We start from the raw sequence: 19,687 nt of genomic DNA, 5'->3' as shown, positions 1-19,687 counted from the left end.
TCATGATACTAAAGTATTACATTATAACATCATACTAAAGTATTACAAGATACAAGATACTAAAGTATTTCATGATACGAAAGTATTACATTATGTTGTGATATTAAAGTATTACAAGATACAAGATATTAAAGTATTACATTATTACATAATACTAAAGTATTACATTATAACATGATACCAAGTATGAACCTGAAGTAAAGAAACAACTCAACGGTGGTTGGTCGAAGTACTTTTACTACTGAGAATACACTGAACACGTGTAACTCGAAGCTTCATGTTGTTTCCTGACTCGGCGACGGCGCCACCTGCAGGTCGACAGACGTAGAGACGTCAGGCCAGGTGTCCGAGGGCGTGGCTTGGGTCCGAGGCATGACTCCGCTGCTGGCCAGGGTCTGGTGGTCCCCGGGGGTCTGGTCGTCATGGCAACACCGGACCATGTACAGGAAACACCTGGAGAACTGAAAGAAAGCGTCTGAGCCGCAGTGCGCGGCGCCGCCACCGGAGGGAGCTCACCTGGTCGTTGAGCAGCACGTAGATGACGGGGTTCAGGGCGGTGCTGGTCTTGGCGAGCAGCGAGGGAATCAAACTGGCGGCCGGCGACAGCGAGCGAGGCCGTCCGAAGGACGACAACATGGCCACGATACCGTACGGCATCCAGCACAGCACGTAGCCCGTCACCATGGAGACCACCATCAGCAGCACGCGACCCTCGCGCCTCTCGGCCGCCGACTGACCCACGCCGGAGACCTGGAGCGACCGACGGGTGGGGGGTCACTCAGAGTTACTCTGGGGTCAAAGGTCGGCTCACCTCTCTCACCGCCAGCAAGATGGCGCCGTAGCAGAAGAGCATGAGCAGCAGCGGCAGCAGCAGGCAGAAGACGAACAAGCAACCGACGTAGGAGCGCGAGGCGTCCGAGCGCTGGTTCCACTGAACCGAGCAGGTGGTACCAGGACCTTCTGGACCGTAACTGAACCACAGACACACACACGCCGTTATGTCAGCCCCTCGTTGACCGTGACCACGCCCACTCTGCTGGGATTGGTCAAGCATGGAGGTTTGTCACCGTGCATCATCAAAGGTCTCCACCTCCAAGGGACTCGTTGTATAAACAAAGCAGGGCGTGATCACAGCTGGAGGAGGAGTGAAGCCATTGTTACGTCATAATGGACTCTCGTAACCTCTCGTTCGTCAAGATTTCTGAGCAACTTTATAAAGTAAAACCTTTAAAACATGGTCATGATGAGAAGTTACTGCGTCTTGAAGAACATTCACTACATGTCATGAGAGTTGATACTAGTTGATGTTTAATGACACCAGAGTTGATACTAGTTGATGTTTAATGACACCAGAGTTGATACTAGTTGATGTTTGATGACACCAGAGTTGATACTAGTGGATGTTTAATGACACCAGAGTTGATACTAGTTGATGTTTAATGACACCAGAGTTGATACTAGTGGATGTTTAATGACACCAGAGTTGATACTAGTTGATGTTTAATGACACCAGAGTTGATACTAGTTGATGTTTAATGACACCAGAGTTGATACTAGTTGATGTTTAATGACACCAGAGTCGATACTAGTTGATGTTTAATGACACCAGAGTTGATACTAGTTGATGTTTAATGACACCAGAGTTGATACTAGTTGATGTTTAATGACACCAGAGTCGATACTAGTTGATGTTTAATGACACCAGAGTTGATACTAGTTGATGTTTAATGACACCAGAGTTGATACTAGTTGATGTTTAATGACACCAGAGTTGATACTAGTGGATGTTTAATGACACCAGAGTTGATACTAGTTGATGTTTAATGACACCAGAGTTGATACTAGTTGATGTTTAATGACACCAGAGTTGATACTAGTTGATGTTTAATGACACCAGAGTCGATACTAGTTGATGTTTAATGACACCAGAGTTGATACTAGTTGATGTTTAATGACACCAGAGTTGATACTAGTTGATGTTTAATGACACCAGAGTCGATACTAGTTGATGTTTAATGACACCAGAGTTGATACTAGTTGATGTTTACTGACACCAGAGTTGATACTAGTTGATGTTTAATGACACCAGAGTCGATACTAGTTGATGTTTAATGACACCAGAGTTGATACTAGTTGATGTTTAATGACACCAGAGTCGATACTAGTTGATGTTTAATGACACCAGAGTTGATACTAGTTGATGTTTAATGACACCAGAGTTGATACTAGTTGATGTTTAATGACACCAGAGTTGATACTAGTTGATGTTTAATGACACCAGAGTTGATACTAGTTGATGTTTAATGACACCAGAGTTGATACTAGTTGATGTTTAATGACATCAGAGTTATTACTAGTTGATGTTAGTTTTGTTTTCATTCACGTCTCAACACAATAGAAAACACAGTAGAGTCTTGGAACAAAAGAAAATTGTTGAACAAGTTTTAGTAGAACAGGATGTTAATAGTGTTAATAGTAAGTAAGTAAGTAAGTAATATTTATTTATATTGCGCTTTTCCAGACCAGGGTCACAAAGCGCTTAAACAATCAAAACAATACTCAAAAAAGTACATACTTTAAAGATCAAGATAATACTGAGAACAACACAGGAGTGTGTTGCAATAGTACGTTTGTAAATAAGTTGTTAATGTTGGGTGTTTATGTGTGTGTGTGTTCATGTAAGTATGTTAATGTGTGTGTATTTATATGCGTCTATGTGTTAACATGTGTGTCTATGTGTGCATTCATGGGTATGTTTATGTTTCTATGCGTTAACATGTTTGTTCATGCTTGTGTGTTCATTTGTGTGTTTATGTATGTGTGCTTATTTATGTGTTTTCATGTGTGTTTATGTATGCGAGTGTTAATATGTGTGTGCTCATGTGTGTTATGTTTGTATGTGTAAACATGTGTTTGTGTATTATGTGTGGGTTTATGTATTTATGTGTGTAGGTGTTTACGTGTGTATTTATGTGTGTATGTGTTTACATGTATCTGTTTATGTGTGTATGTGTTTACGTGTATATTTATGTGCGTGTGTTTATGTTTATATGTGTTTACGTGTGTGTGTGTGTATTTATTTGTGTGTGTGGGAGTTTAGTTTAGACTAAACTAAACTAGTTTTGATTATATTTATAAAGACGTTTTGGTCGTACAACTATTGAATAACAGATTAAAAATAAATAAGAAATAAACAATAAAATCGAACATGTTAGAATGAATCTGGTCAAATGAAAAAAAAAATCGAGTTTATTCGAGACAGAAATATTAAAATGATTATTAAATCACCTGCTCCAGCCGAACAGCGGCGGAAGAGTCCAGGCCAGAGAGTAGATCCAGGAGATGGCGATGGCGAGCCGAGCTCTGACGAACTGAACCGAGTCTGTCCGAGGAGGACCGAGCACCGCCGAGTAGCGCTCGAAGGAAAGAAGCGACAGAGAGACGAGAGACACGATTCCTGCGAGACGAGACCCGTTTTTAACGCTTTTTATTATTATTATTATTTTAAATCTAGTTTACATGTCAAAGTTATGATGCAATTAGAATTTTAACATTTTTAAACAAATAATTTATGCAAATAAAAATGTTTCGTTGCGATTTTATGACCAAATAATCAACTTTTAAAGAAGATATTTCAGGTCGACTGTTGAAATAATCAACTTTTAAAGAAGATATTTCAGGTCGACTGTTCAGTTAATAAACTTTGAAAGAAGATATTTCAGGTCGACTGTTGAAATAATAACTTTTTAAAGAAGATATTTCAGGTCGACTGTTCAAATAATAAACTTTGAAAGAAGATATTTCAGGTCGACTGTTGAAATAATAACTTTTTAAAGAAGATATTTCAGGTCGACTGTTCAAATAATAAACTTTGAAAGAAGATATTTCAGGTCGACTGTTGAAATAATAACTTTTTAAAGAAGATATTTCAGGTCGACTGTTCAAATAATAAACTTTGAAAGAAGATATTTCAGGTTGACTGTTGAAATAATAAACTTTGAAAGAAGATATTTCAGGTCGACTGTTCAAATAATAAACTTTGAAAGAAGATATTTCAGGTCGACTGTTCTAATAATAAACTTTTAAAGAAGATATTTCAGGTCGACTGTTGAAATAATAAACTTTTAAAGAAGATATTTCAGGTCGACTGTTGAAATAATAAACTTTGAAAGAACATATTTCAGGTCGACTGTTCAAATAATAAACTTTGAAAGAAGATATTTCAGGTCAACTGTTGAAATAATAACTTTTAAAGAAGATATTTCAGGTCGACTTTTCTAATAATCAACTTATAAAGAAGATATTTCAGGTCGACTGTTGAAATAATAAACTTTTAAAGAAGATATTTCAGGTCAACTGTTCTAATAATAACTTTTAAAGAAGATATTTCAGGTCGACTGTTCTAATAATCAACTTATAAAGAAGATATTTCAGGTCGACTGTTGAAATAATAACTTTTAAAGAAGATATTTCAGGTCGACTGTTCAGATAATAAACTTTGAAAGAAGATATTTCAGGTCGACTGTTCAAATAATAAACTTTGAAAGAAGTTATTTATTATTGAAATAATAAACTTTTAAAGAAGATATTTCAGGTCAACTGTTCTAATAATAAACTTTGAAAGAAGATATTTCAGGTCGACTGTTCTAATAATAAACTTTTAAAGAAGATATTTCAGGTCGACTGTTCTAATAATTAACTTATAAAGAAGATATTTCAGGTCAACTGTTGAAATAATAACTTTTAAAGAAGATATTTCAGGTCGACTTTTCTAATAATCAACTTATAAAGAAGATATTTCAGGTCGACTGTTGAAATAATAAACTTTTAAAGAAGATATTTCAGGTCAACTGTTCTAATAATAACTTTTAAAGAAGATATTTCAGGTCGACTGTTCTAATAATCAACTTATAAAGAAGATATTTCAGGTCGACTGTTGAAATAATAACTTTTAAAGAAGATATTTCAGGTCGACTGTTCAGATAATCAACTTTGAAAGAAGATCTCTCACCGAACAGCGAGTTGGAGAAGCCGTACCAGCGACATCCATGCGCTCCCGTCAGCCAGCGTCCTCTCAGGCTGGCGGCGAAGCTCAACGGCGTCCCGAAGATGCAGACGAGGATGTCGCTGACGCTGATGTTGATGAGCACCAGGCTGACGGGCGTCCTCAGCACCGGGAAGCGAGCGAACACCAGCAGCACCAGGAAGTTCCCCACGAAGCCCAGCACCAGGATGAAGCCCAGAGCCACGGCCGCCGCCGTGTGACCCGCCCGGGTCAGAGAGCCCGGGTCGGGGTCGGACTCGCTGCTGATGTTGGTCACCATGGTAACCCGGCGGCCGCTCAAAAACACGAGCTGGAGACTCGAGCGAAGTCTCTGTGGTTCTGATGGTTGAGGATCCGGGTTCCGAGTCTCGAGGACCAGCAGGTCATGAATAAACCATCAGAACCAACCGGGTCAGTGCCTGGAGACGCTGGTCCAGAGCCAGAGTTCCAAGTGAACTATTCAACTCAAACTTTGTTGTTTTTTTAAAGCTTTTAATTACGTTTGGAAATAATTTAATTCAATTATTTCTGTATTAAAAATTAGTTTTTGTTCAATCATTTAATTACGCTTTTTTAACTGAATGTTGTTGATCCTATTTATCATTAAATACATTTCTGAATTAAGTATTTTCTGATTTATTTAATTTAAATATTAAGATGTTGGTATAATGGAGTCACCAGACAAAACCAACAGAGCACAGAGTCATTGGATCAAACTCTCAGCCAATCGTGCGACACCAGACGATCACGTGACGACATTAAAGAACAATATCAAGTATCTTGGTATTATTATATTCTACATTATATATTATAATTTATTTTAAAAAATCTAAAAATTAAAACATATTCATATCATCTGGCTCGACTTGTTCTTCCATATAAAAAAACCCATTCAATTGCATTGAAGAGAAAAACGGAAAAAAGGTACATTTTTAACTTCTTAATTTGCATATTGCTGTGAATGATAGATGTGCCATAATTAAGAAAAAGACAATAATAAACAGAAATAAATACAAAAAAAACACATTATATTGGAATTAAAAATAAGCAAAAATAAAGCCAAGAATTGCACATTTATTTCAGTTTGGTTTTAACCTCATTCTATTTTTTTTAATCTGTGTTTTGGACTGAAAGTGGAAAAGAAAAAAGACATGCTATAATATTATCTAATATAATAATTTACTAAAATAACCACAAATAATAAAAAATAACCTCTAGTTGTGTTGAAGAGAAAGAAGGGAAAAAAACCCCAAAATGAGGCATTTTGGGACCATTTTAAGATCCATGTCCCTCTTGATGTTGGGGTGGAGGCCCCGGGGCAGAGGCAGAGGCAGAGGAGAAACCTGGGCTTCTTCGTGTCGGTTGCTGCCCCCTCGACCTGAAACTAACAAGGAGCCGCCGCTGAAAACACTCGAGTTTATTCCTCAAACTCGGAGGCAAACGAGGATCGTTTTGAATCGAGATCACGTTCGAAAACACAAAGTGAAAACTTTTATTCGCCGTCGTCTCTTCGTCATGTTTTATTCACGGACGTTCTGCCGCCGACAGATTGTGCTTCGAATATCCAGGTCGTGTCGTCAATAATGGAAGCTGTCGCCGCGGCAACACTCGGCTCTTCGTCTTCCCGTCGACGCGCAGGATCCGCTCGGGAGGAAATCGGAGTAAAAACTAAACGCGAAGCTGGAAATGTCTTTGTGATGTTTTCATGCGATTGAAACGGACGCGCGAGGGCGAAGAAAACTTCTTCTTCTCTCTCCACACACACACCTGTGTCAGTTCACCTGCCTCACGGTCGCCGTGGTAACGGCTCAAGCCTCGTCGTCACTTCCTGCCACGCTGCTGTCGGTGGAGTCCACTTCCTCCGGCTCCTTCTCCGGCTCCTTCTCCGGTTCTGGTTCTGGCTCGGGTTCGGGCGCGTCCGTGGTGCCGGCCGCTTCCGTGGGTTCGGTGGCGGTGGCGCCCTCTGCTGGTGTGGCCGCCTTCCCCTGCTGGTCTTTACCCTCCTCGCCGAGGTACGAGGACCAGCCTTTGAGTCGCTCCTCGCGCTCTCGTGTCGTCTCCTCCACCTGCACGGACCAGAGTCAAGGGTCTGGACGCACACGCACACGCACACGCACACGCACACGCACACGCACACGCGACTTTACCTGGTAGTCCGTGGATCCGTCCCACAGCTCGGCCGTCAGCTGTCGACCTCCGAACCAGCGTCCGTTGAAGGACTCGATGCAGGCGTCGGCTTCTTCGGGCTCTTTGAAGGCGATGGAGGCGACGCCGTCTGGATGTCTCTGGACACACACGGGTCGTCAACACACACACGTCGTCAACACAAACAAGTTGTCAAAACACTTGTTGTCAACACACTTCTACACACACACAACACACTATTCATTATTAACGTGAGTTAATTAACTTGTGTTTTTTCTTCCATGATCACTGAACATGATTTAGTTCGAGGAACAAACAATAGATGAGACAGACATGACTAATCAAACAAAGATCATAGATTGATCCGTGATAATCATGGATCAATATGGTTTCATCCTTCCATCATATCTATCCATCCATCCATCCTTCCATCATATTTATCCATCCTTCCATCATATCTATCCATCCTTCCATCATATCTATCCATCCTTCCATCATATCTATCTATCCTTACATCATATCTATACATCCTTCCATCATATCTATCTATCCTTCCATCATATCTATCTATCCTTCCATCATATCTATCCATCCTTCCATCATATCTATCCATCCTTACATCATATCTATCCATCCTTCCATCATATCTATCCATCCTTCCATCATATCTATCCATCCTTCCATCATATCTATCCATCCTTCCATCATATCTATCCATCCTTCCATCATATCTATCTATCCTTCCATCATATCTATACATCCTTCCATCAAATCTATCTATCCTTCCATCATATCTATACATCCTTACATCATATCTCTTCAACTTTACATCATATCTATCTATCCTTCCATCATATCTATCCATCCTTCCATCATATCTATCTATCCTTCCATCATATCTATCCATCCTTCCATCATATCTATCTATCCTTACATCATATCTATCCATCCTTCCATCATATCTATCTATCCTTACATCATATCTATACATCCTTCCATCATATCTATCTATCCTTCCATCATATCTATACATCCTTACATCATATCTCTTCAACTTTACATCATATCCATCTATCCTTCCATCATATCTATCCATCCTTCCATCATATCTATCTATCCTTCCATCATATCTATCCATCCTTCCATCATATCTATCTATCCTTACATCATATCTATACATCCTTCCATCATATCTATCTATCCTTCCATCATATCTATCTATCCTTCCATCATATCTATCTATCCTTCCATCATATCTATCCATCCTTCCATCATATCTATCTATCCTTCCATCATATCTATCCATCCTTCCATCATATCTATCTATCCTTCCATCATATCTATACATCCTTCCATCAAATCTATCTATCCTTCCATCATATCTATACATCCTTACATCATATCTCTTCAACTTTACATCATATCTATCTATCCTTCCATTATATCTATCCATCCTTCCATCATATCAATCTATCCTACCATCATATCTATCCATCCATCCATCCTTCAATCATATCAATCTATCCTACCATCATATCAATCCATCCATCCATCCATCCATCCATCCATCCTTCCATCATATCTATCTATCCTTCCATCATATCTATCCATCCTTCCATCATATCTATCCATCCATCCATCCTTCCATCATATCTATCCTTCCATCATATCTATCCATCCATCCATCCATCCATCCATCATAGTGTAAGGAAATGACAACTTTACTGTAATCAATCATCTAGATTTAACACACATTTCAAATAGTCACTTGATTAACTGATAATCTTACATATTTAATTCATATTAAATAATCCTATTCTTGCATTGGATTCACTGACTGCAACACAAGGCCGAGGTCACAAAGCCTCACACACACAGAAAGACTAAACAATCCCAGATTCCAAGAAGTCAGTGTGAACCTGTTTGAGAACTCACACTGAAGGACACAAGTCGCTGGGAACAGACAGATTCTAGAAGACAACAACCTTTGGTAAATTTCCATGACGACCACGTGTGACGGCCATCTTAGAATCAAGTGTTTACAGTCACTGACCAATCCTACATGTACAATTGACTAGAGGCGTTAACCTGAATATTCTACTATAAAAGATCCACCATTTTGTCTGATCTTGGCGTTCTGGCTCGAAGACGTCTGCGATAGATCTCTCTGTTGATAGATCTCTCTGTTGCTAGATCTCTCTGTTGCTAGATCTCTCTGTTGCTAGATCTCTCTGTTGCTAGATCTCTCTGTTGCTAGATCTCTCTGTTGCTAGATCTCTCTGTTGATAGATCTCTCTGTTGCTAGCGCCGTGTTCACGTAAGTTTGTCTCTGACTTTTGCATAATTCACTAAACGAGCATTTTTCTTAAACTCATCCATGTGTCTGTCCTTCATTCCACCACCACGTACGAGGCTGGGGAGGGGTCGGTTCATCGGAACACAAAAACCCCTAACAACTTGGTGCCGCCACCCGACCTATCCATCCTTCCATCATATCAATCTATCCTACCATCATATCTATCCATCCATCCATCCATCCTTCCTTCCATCATATCTATCCATCCTTCCATCATATCAATCTATCCTTCCATCATATCTATCCATCCTTCCATCATATCTATCCATCCATCCATCCTTACATCATATCATATCCATCCATCCATCATATCTATCCATCCATCCTTCCATCATATCTATCCAACCTTCCATCCTTCCGTCATATCTATCCATCCTTCCTTAATATCCAACTTTCCATCCACTCCTACTTTCTTCTGTTCATCATATCCTTCCTTCAACAAATCCATCCATCAGTCTTTACTTGAACTATTCTTCTTATTTACGATGAGAAACGTTCACTCCTGGATTCAAATGCTCAGTATTTCTGGTCGTGCATGAGTCAAGGTTCTGCTGGTGTGTTTGGACTTTAAAAAAGATCCTGAACCGAGACTGAAATCCTCTTTTTTTATGCTTGTGTCGACTCAAAAATGTGAACGAACACTTGGTCTTTCACTAAAATAACCAAATCCACACTCACGTCGAAGAGGATGACTTTCTTCACCGCGCCGAACTTCTCGCACTCAGAACGCAGATCGTCTCGGTACTCGTTCAGCACCAGCGGGTCTTCCTGAAATACACTGGGTTTACACCAGCAACATGTGTGTGTTCATGTGTGTGTGTTAGTGCGTGTTTGCACCTCAAAGTCAGACGGATGGAACATATTTCTGATGATGACGACCTTTTCATGTCTCTTCCTCACTTCTCCCTTCTTCTCCGGCCGCCAGTCCAACTGTCTACACACACACACACACACAAACACACACACACTCATCAGATCAAAGCAGGACAAAAGCTCCACGAGAAAACGTCTCGGGGGTGAAAACCTACTTCTGCTGCTGCTGCAGCTTCTTCCTGTAGTCCTTGTTCTTCTTCTTCTTCTTGCTGGCGTCGTACTCGCCCTTCAGCTCGAACCGAGCCGACTCCACGTGCAGTTTGTAACCTCGGATCTCAGAGTCGTCGATGAGGCGCAGGGCCAGGTCCACCGACTCCTTCTGCACGAGAATCACTCACTCTGAGCGGCCGAAACATTACGACCCCCCCCACCCCCGCTGGCGTGAAGAACCCACCTTGAGGTAGCAGCACAGTCCGTCTCCCTTCAGATTCCCCTCTTTGTCCTTGTACAGTTTGACCTTGAACTCCTCGGTGATGGGGTCTCGCATCACGATGCCACACTTGGACATGATCTCGGCGAACTCCTCGTTGCTAGTATCGGGAGGAAGACCTGTCGGAACACACACTCATGAGTCCAGTGATCCTCGGAGGCGAGCGAGCGACTGGACCGACCCGACACGTAGACGTTGGTGTTCTTATCTTCCTCCACCTTGAACCACCCTGAGGGTTTGAACACATCATCCGTCAGCATCTCGTTTACCCGGAACATCTCAAACTCACCCACCTGGGTCGGCCTTCCTCTTCTCCCCCTTCTGTTTGCCCTCCTTGGTCTTGGCATCCTCAGAGTCTGCGGCGCCCCCTCCTGGCTTGTCCTTTTCCGAAGCGGACTGAGCGCTGGCCGCGACGTTCGCGTCCGGGTTTCCTTCTTCATTGAAGCCGTAGTTTGCCTGGTAGGCTGCGAGGAAGTCTTCAGTGATCTGAAAGAAATAAAAAAAAAATTATTAAATACAAAAAGAAACAACATTTTCCTCAAACCTGTTTGTTGAATCTATTGGAATGAAAGTGGATATTTTTTCAATAATTGTTACACATTTTTTAAAAAGAATTTTAGTGGTATTCTTCACTACAACAGTAAAATAAAGAACAACAATTGGATAAATGACAATATTGTGTGCCTAATAAACAGAAATATGACCTGTCAGTTTGTTGAATCCTGTTTTATCTGATTTTATACTTTATTAAATAGAAACATTTTTTTAGAAATAAACAGAGAGCTACGGAATTATAGCTGTGTCGTTACAAGATTGAATTTAACATTTTAAATGTTGAAACCTTTTTTATTTTTATTAAAATGTTTTTTAAGCATCGTTTCTTTTTTTTATTATTATTGATTTATTTTTCTTTATTGAAAGGTTGAATTTCATTTCATTTAATAATGTAATTCAATGGTGTTTATACGGATAGGTTGAACCCAGTTTTAAAGACTTGAAAATGTATTAAATATACTTTTAAAAATGAATAAAAACATGTAGAAGCAAACAATCAAACATTACGTGAAAACATGATTAGATGAAGAAGTTTGATCCAGTAGGTCAGACTTTTATAAGGAATAAACAAAATAAATAAATAAAAGATATTAGAAAAAATAATAAAAATAATACAATGGGAAATTTTGTGTTAAAAAAAGATCCAATTCGATTATTAAAAACAAACAATATCTTTAAACATTGAAATTATTGAACTCAATTAAAAAAACATCTATATTTAAATAAAGAAATTCTAATTTACAACATTTTAAATATAAAATTCAATATATACTTATCAATATATACTTTCATATTGAGTAACTTGCATTATTGGTCTATTATTCTGTTTATTCCGAATATTTAAAAAATCCTCTACGATGTTCTCAACACATCTTACTTTGGGGAACCAGGCCTTCTTCTCGTGGTCCCAGTCGTATGCGGTTCCGTCCTCCGGGTCCGTGTAGGTGAACGGGTCAGAACCATCTTCTCTCTTCTGGTTGTAGAGTTCCTGCATCCGCAGCTGCTCCTCGAACTCCTGGTTCTTCGCTGCTCCGCCGCTCATCTGCACCATAGTTTACCATCGTTAGAGAATAAAACTCCAATACTTTTAATAAACAAACGTGTTTCAACGTTTTTTAGAGAATAAAACTCCAATACTTTTAATAAACAAACGTGTTTCAACGTTTTTTAGAGAATAAAACTCAAATACTTTTGAATAAACAAACGTGTTTCAACTTTTATTAGAGAATAAAACTCGAATACTTTTGAATAAACAAACGTGTTTCAACGTTTATTAGAGAATAAAACTCAAATACTTTTAAATAAACAAACGTGTTTGAACGTTTATTAGAGAATAAAACTCCAATACTTTTGAATAAACAAACGTGTTTGAACGTTTATTAGAGAATAAAACTCCAATACTTTTGAATAAACAAACGTGTTTGAACGTTTATTAGAGAATAAAACTCAAATACTTTTGAATAAACAAACGTGTTTGAACGTTTATTACAGAATAAAACTCAAATACTTTTGAATAAACAAACGTGTTTGAACGTTTATTAGAGAATAAAACTCGAATACTTTTGAATAAACAAACGTGTTTGAACGTTTATTACAGAATACAACTCCAATACTTTTGAATAAACAAACGTGTTTGAACGTTTATTAGAGAATAAAACTCCAATACTTTTGAATAAACAAACGTGTTTGAACGTTTATTAGAGAATAAAACTCCAATACTTTTGAATAAACAAACGTGTTTGAACGTTTATTAGAGAATAAAACTCCAATACTTTTGAATAAACAAACGTGTTTGAACGTTTATTAGAGAATAAAACTCATATACTTTTGAATAAACAAACGTGTTTGAACGTTTATTAGAGAATAAAACTCGAATACTTTTGAATAAACAAACGTGTTTAGAAGATGCAGCGACAGTGGATTCGTGTGTATTTGTTACCTTTTCACTGTCGCTTCACACACACCTGCGAATCTCCCGCGACGACTGAGCGTCTAAACTAGTTATTAGGATTAAAAAGATGTATTTTTAAAGTAGATCGAGGGAGTTTAATTCAACCCAGAGAAAACATGCTAACGTTTAGCCCCGAAAAGCTAAATCCGCCGCAATGCTTGAATCAAGCACTTCCGACGTCAACACCACAACACGCATGCGCGACACCAGGAAGGAGACGATCGATTTGTTCATCGGCGCGTCCCGCGGAGTCAACGTGGGAGCGCTTCATTTTTATCAAATGCACTTATAACCTCGCTCTTAATTTAGTTATTACATTTTTGTTTAACAATTAATACATGTCAATAATAAAGTAATAAATAATTGTGTTTTAAATATTTTTATTACGCAATATTATATGGAAATTGAAAACGAGTGACACTCCCGTACGGCAGGGGGCGCTCCCTGGTGTTGACACTACATGCAGGTGTTCCATAGAGGAAGGTTATAAGACAACAAGCGCCGTTTGTTGTCAAATCGTACGAAATCTGAGACTAAACCCACGTGGTTCTGGAGCGACATGGCCGAAGGCAGCGGCGGCGTGAGTCCCAACAGTCTCCCGCCAGGAGACCCGCAGCTGATCGCCATGATCGTGGAGCATCTGAAGAACCGAGGACTCTTCGACGAGTTCCGCCGAGACTGTCTGGCGGATGTTGACACCAAGGTTTGGAAGCTCGAACCACACAAACACACTTGAGAAGTTCTTGTCAGCTCTCCATCACCGGCATGTCTTCTCCAGCCCGCCTTCCAGAACCTGCGGCAGAAGGTGGACAACTTTGTGACGACACACCTGAGCACCCAGGACTGGAACCCGTCCATCAACAAGAACCAGATGAGGAATGGACTCAGACAAAGTGTTGTTCAGTGAGTGTCCTGCGAACACCTTCTTCAGAGTCTGGTTAAATGTCTCGCCTGCAGTTCATACTAAACTCTGCAGCCAGAATTCTGAGCCGCTCTAGTAGAAGAACTCACATTTCTCCTTCAAACTCTTCACTGGCCGCTCTAGTAGAAGAACTCACATTTCTCCTTCAAACTCTTCACTGGCCGCTCTAGTAGAAGAACTCACATTTCTCCTTCAAACTCTTCACTGGCTGCTCTAGTAGAAGAACTCACATTTCTCCTTCAAACTCTTCACTGGCTGCTCTAGTAGAAGAACTCACATTTCTCCTTCAAACTCTTCACTGGCTGCTCTAGTAGAAGAACTCACATTTCTCCTTCAAACTCTTCACTGGCTGCCAGTTTCTTTCAGGATCATTTTAAAATTCTGGTTCTTACTTTCAGATCTATTCATGGTCAGGCTAAATACTCGTTTACACTGAAGGTGTGATTCGATAGAGAATATTTTAAAATGTAAATATTGAATTTAATACACAAAAGAAACGAAATAAAAACAAAGTAAATACAATATTAAAAAGCAAAATGAATTAATTTAATTTATAAAAACCATCGATTGCTAAATAAGTAAAAATTAAAATGAAGTAAAAAGAATAGTCACTACGTGTTTAAGTAATTTTATAAACAGCAACAGACTTAATTAAATAGTACATTTTGTAATTGTAAATTGTACAATTCTGAGTTTGGGGGCAGGAGTGGAGTAAAAGTATCATGATGTTCTGTTCTATGTTAGTCTTTGTATCCTTTGTCTTTGTTATTTGTCTTTGATCTATGTTCTTTATCTTTATCTTTAGACTGAGATTGTATCATCTTGTTCTTTCTCTTTATTTCTCTTTGTTCTTGTTCTTATTTTATTTTGATTATTTTGTATGAAAGATTGCTGTATTTGCTGTGGATAATTGGGCAAAAAATGGCTAAATTCAATATTGATGTGTGGCACAAAGTGGTTCACTCAAGTGTGTCGGCCGCAACAATTAAAAACTTAATCAAAATAATAAACATTACAAATATACACTCTCCAAATACATACAAGCCATCTATAGGAAACTGAATTAAGTGAGAAACAAACAATGTGTAAATCATAACCTGGGAAAACAAAAATAAACTAGTCCAAGATCACCCTACAAACATAAACAATAAAGACGAATAGAAAACTAATAAACTTAAAATGAGTTACAAATACATCAATATCAAGTTTTTTCAGTTTAGACCGTAAACAGGAAGCACTCGCGATATTTACCCGGAGTACTTCCTGTTTGTCTGTTTTGTGTAATCCAAGATGGACTTTACAGACGAGCAGTACGGAGGTATTTGGATGTTTTTAAGTGTCTTTTTGGACGGAGATGAAGACGAAAACAACTGAGCTCCAGTCGCTACAGTAAAATGAACAAACATTTTTGTCTAGAACTCTAAAAAGAACCGATTACTCTGAAAATAATCAACATTAGTCGACATGAAGGTGAGTAGAAAATGCGACAAGTTGAATTTTGGGTGATTAAAATTCAAAAATGGATTTAAAAAACGGAATCAAAACAGAAATATATAATCTATATAAAATATATAATAAATTATTCAATAAAATAACTGGGATTAAAGAGTCTGAATCCCGTGTCACTCGCCTCTGGACTTCATCTGTCGCAGGTCCGGTATGTTGGAGTCTGGCGTCGACAGGATCATCACTCAGGTCGTGGATCCCAAGATGAATCACACCTTCAGGCCCAACATTGAGACGGCGGTGCACGACTTCCTGTCGGGAGAGAAGAAGGACGAGAGCAACGCCACGTCCAACCCTCAACCTCCTGAACCCACGGAACCCACGGACCTTCCTTGTGGCCCCAGAACCCCTTGAAAGCCTCGCCGGAGTTAAAACGGACTTGTTTTGAAAGCTGTGATGCGTTTCGTCCTCGGAACCCATGTGAAGAGAAATCAGAGCGAACATGGAAGAAGCAAAAATGGAAACTTTTACATGGAATACTGGAGAAATACCGAAGCACTTGTGGCCTTGTTTTGTTTTCTTTGTTTCTTTCTTGGTTGGATTCTTATTAAATACACGAGGCTCATCAAGACTGTTAAATGTTTGTCCTCCTTTTATCTCATTTGATAATAAAATGATTCAGAAATGCCTCATTTTTATTCTTTTTGTCCCCTTCACTTCAGTTCAGTGCAATGACTTCCACCTTCCTCCAGGGGGCAGCGCTAAAATACTTTAGGAGAACATTGTAAGTAAGTAATATTTGTAGAGCTTTTCTAGACCAGGGTCACAAAGCTCTTTAACAATCAAAACAACACTCAATAAAATAAAAACTTAAAAGGTCAAGACACCATCGAAACAAACACATGAGTCTCAGGAAATCAAGGAATAGCTCAAAAAGTGTCTTGAGATGTTTCTTGAAGGAGTCAGTAGATCATCAAACACAGATGTTTCTTGAAGGAGTCAGTAGATCATCAAACACAGATGTTTCTTGAAGGAGTCAGTAGATCATCAAACACAGATGTTTCTTGAAGGAGTCAGTAGATCATCAAACACAGATGTTTCTTGAAGGAGTCAGTAGATCATCAAACACACATGTTTCTTGAAGGAGTCAGTAGATCATCAAACACAGATGTTTCTTGAAGGAGTCAGTAGATCATCAAACACAGAGATGGTTCCAAAGCTTAGGAGCAACAGTCTGGAAGGATTTCTCTCCTCTGGTCCGGAAGTTCAGGAACCATCAGTAGATTCTGATCCACAGACCTCAGAGCCCGAGCTGGGGTGTAAGTCTGGATCAGATCATTGATGGAAGGTCTGACCATGAATAGATAGGTTATAAGACAACAAGCGCCGTTTGTTGTCAAATCGTACGAAATCTGAGACTAAACCCACGTGGTTCTGGAGCGACATGGCCGAAGGCAGCGGCGGCGTGAGTCCCAACAGTCTCCCGCCAGGAGACCCGCAGCTGATCGCCATGATCGTGGAGCATCTGAAGAACCGAGGACTGTTCGACGAGTTCCGCCGAGACTGTCTGGCGGATGTTGACACCAAGGTTTGGAAGCTCGAACCACACAAACACACTTGAGAAGTTCTTGTCAGCTCTCCATCACCGGCATGTCTTCTCCAGCCCGCCTTCCAGAACCTGCGGCAGAAGGTGGACAACTTTGTGACGACACACCTGAGCACCCAGGACTGGAACCCGTCCATCAACAAGAACCAGATGAGGAATGGACTCAGACAAAGTGTTGTTCAGTGAGTGTCCTGCGAACACCTTCTTCAGAGTCTGGTTAAATGTCTCGCCTGCAGTTCATACTAAACTCTGCAGCCAGAATTCTGAGCTGCTCTAGTAGAAGAACTCACATTTCTCCTTCAAACTCTTCACTGGCTGCTCTAGTAGAAGAACTCACATTTCTCCTTCAAACTCTTCACTGGCTGCTCTAGTAGAAGAACTCACATTTCTCCTTCAAACTCTTCACTGGCTGCCAGTTTCTTTCAGGATCATTTTAAAATTCTGGTTCTTACTTTCAGATCTATTCATGGTCAGGCTAAATACTCGTTTACACTGAAGGTGTGATTCGATAGAGAATATTTTAAAATGTAAATATTGAATTTAATACACAAAAGAAACGAAATAAAAACAAAGTAAATACAATATTAAAAAGCAAAATGAATTAATTTAATATATAAAAACCATAGATTGCTAAATAAGTAAAAATTAAAATGAGAAATACAAAGAATAGTCACTACGTGTTTAAGTAATTTTATAAACAGCAACAGACTTAATTAAATAGTACATTTTGTAATTGTAAATTGTACAATTCTGAGTTTGGGGGCAGGAGTGGAGTAAAAGTATCATGATGTTCTGTTCTATGTTAGTCTTTGTATCCTTTGTCTTTGTTATTTGTCTTTGATCTATGTTCTTTATCTTTATCTTTAGACTGAGATTGTATCATCTTGTTCTTTCTCTTTATTTCTCTTTGTTCTTGTTCTTATTTTATTTTGATTATTTTGTATGAAAGATTGCTGTATTTGCTGTGGATAATTGGGCAAAAAATGGCTAAATTCAATATTGATGTGTGGCACAAAGTGGTTCACTCAAGTGTGTCGGCCGCAACAATTAAAAACTTAATCAAAATAATATACATTACAAATATACACTCTCCAAATACATACAAGCCATCTATAGGAAACTGAATTAAGTGAGAAACAAACAATGTGTAAATCATAACCTGGGAAAACAAAAATAAACTAGTCCAAGATCACCCTACAAACATAAACAATAAAGACGAATAGAAAACTAATAAACTTAAAATGAGTAACAAATACATCAATATCAAGTTTTTTCAGTTTAGACTGTAAACAGGAAGCACTCGCGATATTTACCCGGAGTACTTCCTGTTTGTATGTTTTGTGTAATCCAAGATGGACTTTACAGACGAGCAGTACGGAGGTATTTGGATGTTTTTAAGTGTCTTTTTGGACGGAGATGAAGACGAAAACAACTGAGCTCCAGTCGTTACAGTAAAATGAACAAACATTTTTGTCTAGAACTCTAAAAAGAACCGATTACTCTGAAAATAATCAACATTAGTCGACTTGAAGGTGAGTAGAAAATGCGACAAGTTGAATTTTGGGTGATTAAAATTCAAAAATGGATTTAAAAAACGGAATCAAAACAGAAATATATAATCTATATAAAATATGTAATAAATTATTCAATAAAATAACTGGGATTAAAGAGTCTGAATCCCATGTCACTCGCCTCTGGACTTCATCTGTCGCAGGTCCGGGATGTTGGAGTCTGGCGTCGACAGGATCATCACTCAGGTCGTGGATCCCAAGATGAATCACACCTTCAGGCCCAACATTGAGACGGCGGTGCACGACTTCCTGTCGGGAGAGAAGAAGGACGAGAGCAACGCCACGTCCAACCCTCAACCTCCTGAACCCACGGAACCCACGGACCTTCCTTGTGGCCCCAGAACCCCTTGAAAGCCTCGCCGGAGTTAAAACGGACTTGTTTTGAAAGCTGTGATGCGTTTCGTCCTCGGAACCCATGTGAAGAGAAATCAGAGCGAACATGGAAGAAGCAAAAATGGAAACTTTTACATGGAATACTGGAGAAATACCGAAGCACTTGTGGCCTTGTTTTGTTTTCTTTGTTTCTTTCTTGGTTGGATTCTCATTAAATACACGAGGCTCATCAAGACTGTTAAATGTTTGTCCTCCTTTTATCTCATTTGATAATAAAATGATTCAGAAATGCCTCATTTTTAATCTTTTTGTCATGTTGTTTCCCCCTCACTTCAGTTCAGTGCAATGACTTCCACCTTCCTCCAGGGGGCAGCGCTAAAATACTTTAGGAGAACATTGTAAGTAATATTTGTAGAGCTTTTCTAGACCAGGGTCACAAAGCTCTTTAACAATCA

The 19,687-nt window shown here is 39.2% G+C and overlaps 4 protein-coding genes across 5 annotated transcripts; 2 read left to right on the top strand and 2 right to left on the bottom strand.

Annotated features, from left to right (window-relative positions):
- Positions 1 to 219: 219 nt before the first annotated feature.
- On the bottom strand, positions 220 to 5,671 carry tmtops3b (teleost multiple tissue opsin 3b). Its single transcript, XM_087807055.1, has 5 exons — positions 5,012 to 5,671; positions 3,289 to 3,457; positions 812 to 971; positions 517 to 750; positions 220 to 461 (listed from the first exon to the last, which is right to left on the bottom strand). Exons 1-5 carry the CDS (start codon positions 5,322 to 5,324, stop codon positions 276 to 278), a joined length of 1,062 nt encoding a protein of 353 aa, XP_087663181.1. The 5' UTR covers positions 5,325 to 5,671; the 3' UTR covers positions 220 to 275.
- An 852-nt stretch (positions 5,672 to 6,523) lies between these two features.
- On the bottom strand, positions 6,524 to 14,053 carry htatsf1 (HIV-1 Tat specific factor 1). Of its 2 annotated transcripts, none has more exons than XM_087807053.1 (10): positions 13,898 to 14,053; positions 12,281 to 12,445; positions 11,142 to 11,334; positions 11,030 to 11,077; positions 10,813 to 10,967; positions 10,574 to 10,737; positions 10,383 to 10,479; positions 10,224 to 10,313; positions 7,192 to 7,329; positions 6,524 to 7,110 (listed from the first exon to the last, which is right to left on the bottom strand). In XM_087807053.1, the coding sequence occupies exons 1-10, from the start codon at positions 13,979 to 13,981 to the stop codon at positions 6,853 to 6,855; spliced, it is 1,392 nt and encodes a 463-aa protein (XP_087663179.1). In that variant the 5' UTR covers positions 13,982 to 14,053; the 3' UTR covers positions 6,524 to 6,852. The 2 variants fall into 2 exon arrangements, with proteins under 2 accessions (XP_087663179.1, XP_087663180.1); XM_087807054.1 differs by lacking the exon at positions 13,898 to 14,053 and adding an exon at positions 13,343 to 13,526.
- LOC148065747 (biorientation of chromosomes in cell division protein 1-like) lies at positions 13,980 to 16,136 on the top strand. Its single transcript, XM_087808072.1, has 3 exons — positions 13,980 to 14,057; positions 14,133 to 14,257; positions 15,929 to 16,136. Exons 1-3 carry the CDS (start codon positions 13,980 to 13,982, stop codon positions 16,134 to 16,136), a joined length of 411 nt encoding a protein of 136 aa, XP_087664198.1.
- A 965-nt stretch (positions 16,137 to 17,101) lies between these two features.
- On the top strand, positions 17,102 to 19,523 carry LOC148065746 (biorientation of chromosomes in cell division protein 1-like). Its single transcript, XM_087807630.1, has 3 exons — positions 17,102 to 17,310; positions 17,386 to 17,510; positions 19,043 to 19,523. The coding sequence occupies exons 1-3, from the start codon at positions 17,167 to 17,169 to the stop codon at positions 19,248 to 19,250; spliced, it is 477 nt and encodes a 158-aa protein (XP_087663756.1). The 5' UTR covers positions 17,102 to 17,166; the 3' UTR covers positions 19,251 to 19,523.
- Positions 19,524 to 19,687: the final 164 nt, after the last annotated feature.

This window comes from Callionymus lyra, chromosome 14 (assembly GCF_982586985.1).
Source record: "Callionymus lyra chromosome 14, fCalLyr1.hap1.1, whole genome shotgun sequence".
NCBI lineage: Eukaryota > Metazoa > Chordata > Actinopteri > Syngnathiformes > Callionymidae > Callionymus > Callionymus lyra.
The sequence above is the reverse complement of the archived record's forward strand: the minus strand, read 5'-3'. Positions and strand labels throughout refer to the sequence as shown.

What these genes read in the sequence shown, in the direction of transcription:
- LOC148065746 (XM_087807630.1), top strand. Translation starts at nt 17,167, where the DNA reads ATGGCCGAAGGCAGCGGCGGCGTGAGTCCCAACAGTCTCCCGCCAGGA. An exon ending in TGGCGGATGTTGACACCAAG is followed by an intron (nt 17,311 to 17,385) that starts GTTTGGAAGCTC and finishes TGTCTTCTCCAG; the next exon opens with CCCGCCTTCCAGAACCTGCG. An exon ending in CTCAGACAAAGTGTTGTTCA is followed by an intron (nt 17,511 to 19,042) that starts GTGAGTGTCCTG and finishes CATCTGTCGCAG; the next exon opens with GTCCGGGATGTTGGAGTCTG.
- htatsf1 (XM_087807053.1), bottom strand. Translation starts at nt 13,981, where the DNA reads ATGGCGATCAGCTGCGGGTCTCCTGGCGGGAGACTGTTGGGACTCACG. An exon ending in AGAAAGTCATCCTCTTCGAC is followed by an intron (nt 7,330 to 10,223) that starts GTGAGTGTGGAT and finishes GTGTGTGTCCAG; the next exon opens with AGACATCCAGACGGCGTCGC. An exon ending in ACGGATCCACGGACTACCAG is followed by an intron (nt 7,111 to 7,191) that starts GTAAAGTCGCGT and finishes TGGTCCGTGCAG; the next exon opens with GTGGAGGAGACGACACGAGA.
- tmtops3b (XM_087807055.1), bottom strand. Translation starts at nt 5,324, where the DNA reads ATGGTGACCAACATCAGCAGCGAGTCCGACCCCGACCCGGGCTCTCTG. An exon ending in CTTCTCCAACTCGCTGTTCG is followed by an intron (nt 3,458 to 5,011) that starts GTGAGAGATCTT and finishes CTCGTCTCGCAG; the next exon opens with GAATCGTGTCTCTCGTCTCT. An exon ending in ACGTGCTGCTCAACGACCAG is followed by an intron (nt 462 to 516) that starts GTGAGCTCCCTC and finishes GCTTTCTTTCAG; the next exon opens with TTCTCCAGGTGTTTCCTGTA.
- LOC148065747 (XM_087808072.1), top strand. Translation starts at nt 13,980, where the DNA reads ATGATCGTGGAGCATCTGAAGAACCGAGGACTCTTCGACGAGTTCCGC. An exon ending in TGGCGGATGTTGACACCAAG is followed by an intron (nt 14,058 to 14,132) that starts GTTTGGAAGCTC and finishes TGTCTTCTCCAG; the next exon opens with CCCGCCTTCCAGAACCTGCG. An exon ending in CTCAGACAAAGTGTTGTTCA is followed by an intron (nt 14,258 to 15,928) that starts GTGAGTGTCCTG and finishes CATCTGTCGCAG; the next exon opens with GTCCGGTATGTTGGAGTCTG.